Here is a 6,902-nt window from a genome sequence, read left to right as displayed (position 1 = left end):
TTGAAGATGATCTGATGGGAGTTTCTCTTCTTCTGCAGCTGACAGCATCAGCTCAAGTCTTTAATCTGGAAATGCCTTGTTTGCATAATGACAGCTCCCCACCTCTCAGTATTTTTGACCACATATTGCAGGAAGTTTTATCTTTTTTTAACCAGCATGCAACAACAGTAATTCTGAATTTACAGTGTTCATGTTAGATTGTTATTTTCTATTCTTTGAACGGATTTATCGCTGATTTTGTTGTGTACAATATTCTTATAGTTATGAATCTCATTTATCTTGGTATATTTTACCATATGGTGTATATAACAGTTTACACAATTATGTAGAGATCTTTATAATGTAAAAATGATACAATGATACATAATTTTATATTTAATGCAGCATAAATTTTGTAAAAATCACAGAAAATATTGTACCTGTTCACAATGTCTTGACCCCTACAATATTCTCCTGCAGCTGAGCAACATCACTGTTATTTAATTTAAATTTTACAAGTAGTACTAGTGCAAGTTTACTGGAACAACAAACGTTTAAGAGTTTATAAAGTAAGACGTCCCAGTAAATAATAATAATAAAACTCTTTAAAAACTATTTTATGTTTATTGCTCATAAGGAAGAAAATGCATTTTGCTGCTCACTGCTGACTTACTGAATGAGTGTTAAGAAAATCTGCTGGTTGGAAAGATTTTATAATGATGCACAGTGACTGAATGAGGCCATAAGCAGAGTTTCATCTGGGGACCCATTTGCAGTTAATTTCTGCTCATTACATACTTGAGAGCATTGATTATGATAAAATTAGTACCTAAGGTGCCAAGTTTGCTCGTCCCTTGGCCCGGCTCTGATGACAGACTAACTCTCATTGTTTTGTCCATTATAACACAAATTATATAAAAGTGCACTTGATTTCTTACACAATACATGTTTCTCAAAAGTCATATTAGTGAACAGTAGTTTCATTATTTAACTAGGTTTACTAGATTTCAAAGTAAAATCTCTTTGCTTTGTCATAAATCACATCAAATCTCATCAAATTGCAATGTTACCATAAAACCTGTGAGTTGAACTGCATTGTGACAGAGGAATAACCATATCATATTGTAATCACATTGTGTCGTGTAATTTTTTTCTGTTTGATTATATAAAATGAATCTGATCAATAACAGTGATGTCAGTGTATCTAGCATCTCTGGCCACAGATCAGAGATGAAAAGCAACAGTTGAAGTATGTCAAAAGTATGTTACTGTCCAAAGGTATCTGTTAGGGGAAGAGTATAAAAATCAGCAGGAACTCAAGTTCCACGACAAAATGAAGATAATTGTGAAGTTGTCGAGAATGAAACAATGGTGACAGTACTAAGAAATTATTTTTCTCCTTTGGTGAAAACATTGGACGTAAATTGGTCAAGGAGGCAGCAGAAGGCCATCAGCAACATTTAGGATTTTTTTTTGTTGTTGTTTGTTGGCCATTTTTTAAAGACATACACTCAGTACTTTTTCAGGCTTTTCCATGATTGTATTTATGCTGTGACTTGCCAGATTTTAGTGGAATAAAGTAAAGAAAAACAAGAAAACTGAAAGATGTACATGCATTAATCAGTTGAAAGTGGTGTAATAAGGCTAATGTGTATCATTAACTTCTGAATACATAATCTACTGCATGTAGTAATTGTAGTAACATGAGGTAAGAGCATTACGGAACTAAAATACAAAAAATGTCAGAAACAAGCAGTTTAAATATGTTTGGATTTACACCATTTCATTAATTGCAGCAGAAAATATTTTAAAATCTACCAGGTTCTGAATTAATTTATTTTCATCAAAATTTTACAAACTTTCTTTTTTATTATTTGACACAGATCCTAAACAATTTGAGATTTTTCTCTTTGAACCTGGTCTAAATCTTAAGTGGTATAGGAGTGCCTTCTTTGGTTCATAATTAGTAGAATATACGCTTACCGGCCACCTTAGTAGGTTCACCACTCCAACTGCTTGTTAACGCAAATTTCTAATCAGCCAATCACATGGCAGCAACTCAATGCATTTAGGCATGTAGACATGGCCAAGACGATCTGCTGCAGTTCAAACCGAGCATCAGAATGGGGAAGAAAGGGGATTTAAGTGACTTTGAACGTGGCTTAGTTGTTGGTGCCAGAGGTGTTGGTCTGAGTATTTCAGAAACTGCTGGGATTTTCACGCACTACCATCTCCTGGGTTTACACAGAATGGTCCGAAAAAACGAGAAAATATCCAGTGATTGGCAGTTCTGTGGGCGCAAATGCCTTGTTGATGCCAGAGGTCAGAGGAGAATAGCCAAACTGGTTTGGGTTGATAGAAAGGCAACAGTAACTCAAATAATTACTCGTTACAACAAAGGCATGCAGAAGAGCATCTCTGAACGCACAACATGTCGAACCTTGAGACAGATGGGCAACAGCAGCAGAAGTTCACAATGGGTGCCACTCCTGTCAGCTAAGAACAGGAAACTGAGGCTACAATTCACACAGGCTCACCACAACTTGACAATAGAAGATTGGAAAATGTTACCTGGTCTGATGAGTCTCGATTTCTGCTGCGACATTCGGATGGTAGGGTCAGAATTTGGCGTCAACAACATGAAAGCATGGATCCATCCTGCCTTGTATCAACGGTTCAGGCTGGTGGTGGTGGTGTAATGGTGTGTGGTAAATTTTCTTGGCACACTTTGGGCATCGTGTCAACGCCACAGCCTACATGAGTATTGTTGCTGACCATGTCCATCCCTTTATGACCACAGTGTACCCATCTTCTGATGATTACTTCCAGCAGGATAATGCGCCATGTCATAAAGCACGAATCATCTCAGACTGGTTTCTTGAACATGACAATGAGTTCACTGAACTAAAAAGGCCCCCACTGTCCCTAGATCTCAATAGAGCACCTTTGGGATGTGGTGGAACGGGAGATTCGCATCATGGATGTGCTGCCGACAAATCTGCAGCATCTGTGTGATGCCATCATATCAATATGGATCAAACTCTCGGAGGAATACTTCCAGTACCTTGTTGAATCTATGCCACGAAGGATTAGGCATTTCTGAAGGTCCAACCCGGTACTAGCAAGGTGTAGCTAATAAAGTGGCTGGTGAGTGGATGCTCAGACTCTGAGAGATTTTTGTACTTTACTGCTTGTTTGTGCCACTGTGGACCTTCCTGGAACAGTAATACACAGCAGAGTCTTCAGGCTGCATATTATGTCCATTTAAAGTCACTGTTTTACTGGAGCCATCTAAACTGATGCTGAATTTGTTATTTAGTGAATCTTTGTACAGTGTGATATACCTGAACTGGCTCCTCTCTATGTGGAGGAGCAGCGGCTCTACTCCGAGCTCCTCCCAGATGGCCGAACTCCTCGCCCTATCTCTAAGGGAGTGCCCAGCCACACTACGGAGGAACCTCATTTCAGCCATCTGTATCCAGGATCTTGTTCTTTGGTTCTTAGGTGAGGGTAGGAACGTAGACTGACCGGTAAATCGAGAGCTTTGCTTATCGGTTCAGCTCTCTCTTCACCACACTTTTATATTAAAAAAGAATTTACAAACTCTTCTTCACAGTTTTGTACTACTTGCTGATTAATAACTATTATTTTTCAAAAAGGCAGTTCACAGCCATGAATCAATGTTTAACCACCACTATTTAAAACTCTATAAATACATAAGACCTCATGTCATGTGATGTCAACAAAAATATAGAATCCAAGGCATAAAAGATTAAATGCTCATCGTTATGAAGAGGATCATTAGCCTGTTGATCAGCGATGTGTTCTGAATAGACCACCATGTTGGAAGCATTTTAAACTTTTCTTGTAGGTTTAGACCTTTAATATTAACACTGACCATGTCAAAGTCCACGGATGGTTTTCTTTTGGGTTTGTGTTTGCATTTTGATCATCTTCATTGATCATGTTCTTTAGGTTCTGCCTTATTCAGTTCATTTCTCCGTGTTCTTGTTGTTTGCAAGGTGTTTCCATATTAGCTCATTAATTTGTGTTTAGGTTCTTAGTTTATTCTTGTGTTCTGTTTTTTGTACATCGGGTATTATTTCTATTGCATCTCTGTTATTTCTTTCCCTTTATTAAATAGTTTTTTATGGATCTCTGTTTAACTCTATTAATTTTAATTAGTCTCTCTTCCTTCTGCTCTGTATTCAGTTGCCATGCCGGTGATTTTTCCGTTCTGCCCATACTCTATGCCCTGTTCTCTTCAGGTCATGCTGTAGGTTTCTTTCTTTTTGTTATTATTAAACTCTTTTATCATCATGCTGCTCCCAAGTTCTAGTTTGAACTTTGGTCCAGCAGGTTGTGTTTGGTTGTGTGTTTGTTCCAGTTTTTCTAAGGCCTTGAATTTATGTAAGTTTTCTAGTGGTTAGTAATTTGAGTAATTTGAGCTAAATCTATCTGAGATGGTCAAACATGATTTGCAATAATACCCACTTGTTTGTATGAGGTCTTAAGTACACAATACATATCAGAGCTGAATGAAGTTAAGGGAACTATCTCTAGACCTTTGAAACTCGATTGTGTCAAAGGACAAATGTGCTGAAGGATACAGAAATGTTTCAGCAACACTGAAGATCACTCAATCAAAGGACTTTGTTCTATAATATTTTTAAATGAAAGAAGTTTGAAACCCTCCCTAGATCTGGTTACCCAACTAAACGGAGTAATCAGGTCCAGTGGTAACTTGTGGAAATAGGGGGCAATCAATAGGATCCATCATTGCTAATGCAATCCAGGTCTTTATGGTACAGTAGCCAGACAAACATGGCATATTTTGCATAGACGTAATTACAGAAAGGAAAAAGATGAAGATGGCTTCTCCGCTTACAAATAGAAACCGTTTGGAAATATCTTTTGATATGAAATATGTTAATACTTAAAAGTAATATTATATGTACTTGTATAAAGCTTTTGGAAATAATTTACTATAAATTATCAAAACAAGTTCATACTTCTTAAGTCTAGCATGTCTCTGTCTGTTGGTGTCATCAGTCTTCTACTGCCCTCTTCAGGCCCTCACAAACAATATAGTTCATGTAGTTTTTGTGCAGCCATTGTGCTCACATGAAACACTGTGCTTCCCTGGCACAGTAATACACAGCAGAGTCCTCTGGTTTCAGGTTGGACAGTTTCAGATGCACCATGTTGTTGCTGCTGTCCTTTCTGATTTCAATTCTTCCCCCCACACTGCTGGCATATGTGTTACTGTTGGGGTCATTGAACCCTCTTCCTATCCATTCCAGTCCTTTTCCTGCAGGCTGTCTGATCCAGTGCATAGCGTAGTTGCTAATTGTGATGCCAGATGCTCTGCAGGACAAACTGAGAGTCTCTCCAGGACTTTTCACCACTGAACTGGAAGGAATGGACTCCATACTCTGACTTGTGCAACCTGATGGGTTAAAATAGAGAAAACAATGATGAGAAATATAAAGGTACTCACATTTAGCCAGTAATATAATGTAAAGCATAAGGAAGCGGGAGAACTTACATCTCAGAGAGAGGACAAGAAGAAGAACCGTGAGCATGTTCATCATCCTGAGGCTGGAGACACAAATTAGGAAGCAGTCAGCAGGAAAGAAATACACAGCAGAGATTTGCATTAATGTGAAGAAGGAGGGATTTGATGTACTGAGAAAGGGCTCCATTTAAGGAGAGTTTTTTCCTTTTGAAACATTTTTTTAACTCTTTATGTTGTGTTTTACAACATCTTGGTTTAGCATAAAAAGAAAACGATAAATGCATTTTTTTATGGAATGACAGTAAAATATTCACCGATCAAACTAGACATTTTAAAATGATTATCTTTAGAAATCTGCTGGACTTTTTTTTTTCTTTAAAACAATATTTGACTTCTGTTGTCCATCTGGCCTGAATATAGAAACGATAAATAAATAAATTGCATTGTACAATTTAGCTGTTTTTAGTTATTAGGTATTTTTTTATAATCTCAGAATGGAAAGATTATCTTTTTCATTCTTCCTTATTTCCTTTTAAGAAAGTAGATCCAGTCCTGTTACAAATTCTCCGGTAATTTGTAGAGTGGGTGTACAAAACAACATTTTGTCTCTTTAGTCTAATGTTCATTTTTGTTACTTGGCAAGATGAGTCTCTATTGTAAAATGAAAAAAAGGAATGTTCTTGAAAGATTTGTTCATAAAAGACCAAATAAATACATATTCTAGTTTGGTTTTGTGTTTTTTTGGAAATAGCAACATTTTCTTGCTGCTCACAGGATCCATCAGCCAGCAGCAGCAGAGCTACAGAGAACATGTTGGTGTTGAAGGTGATCAGGAGTTTCTCTTCTTCTGCAGCTCACAGCATCAGATCAAGTCATTGAATGATTAAACTTTATCTAAATACCGATGAACAGCCAATAAGTTATTTGTCTACCTGTTGTTTTAAATGTGTTTGTTCTTTCACTCAGCTTGGGGGAACAGTATGATTGAATTTGCAATGTGGACATTAAATTATTTTCATTAATATATGGGTAACACAGAAAATATCTTATTACAATTTATTGACTCATTGTCAGCTCAAATATTTCATTCATTTTCTTCATGTAATTTCTAAAACAAAATGACAGTAGATGAATTTCTCTCTTTAACTGAAAAAAAAAACACATTCTGAAATATTTTATTGGGAAAAATGCCCCATTTTGGGAAAGCTAACAGCTTTGAGGTCAAGGTTTAACATACAGCAATTCATGATTATTTTATCATTTTTCTTCATATTTTACAATGTGGCTTTGCATTTAAAACTTTGGCATAAAAATATATGCTTTTTAAAAATTTGTGATTCAGTGGTCTGATGGCTCCCCCTGTGGTGATTCCATGTTAAAACTCTTCATGCACAGAGGAGTTTTT

The 6,902-nt window shown here is 36.7% G+C and overlaps 1 gene segment (V, D, J or C); it reads right to left on the bottom strand.

The window, feature by feature from the left end:
- Positions 1 to 4,891: 4,891 nt before the first annotated feature.
- LOC124863415 lies at positions 4,892 to 5,632 on the bottom strand. The segment is given in 2 exon segments: positions 4,892 to 5,428; positions 5,528 to 5,632. Coding segments are annotated over 2 exon segments (375 nt in total).
- Positions 5,633 to 6,902: the final 1,270 nt, after the last annotated feature.

The sequence above is a fragment of the Girardinichthys multiradiatus genome, chromosome X (assembly GCF_021462225.1).
Source record: "Girardinichthys multiradiatus isolate DD_20200921_A chromosome X, DD_fGirMul_XY1, whole genome shotgun sequence".
Lineage (NCBI taxonomy): Eukaryota > Metazoa > Chordata > Actinopteri > Cyprinodontiformes > Goodeidae > Girardinichthys > Girardinichthys multiradiatus.
The sequence above is the reverse complement of the archived record's forward strand: the minus strand, read 5'-3'. Positions and strand labels throughout refer to the sequence as shown.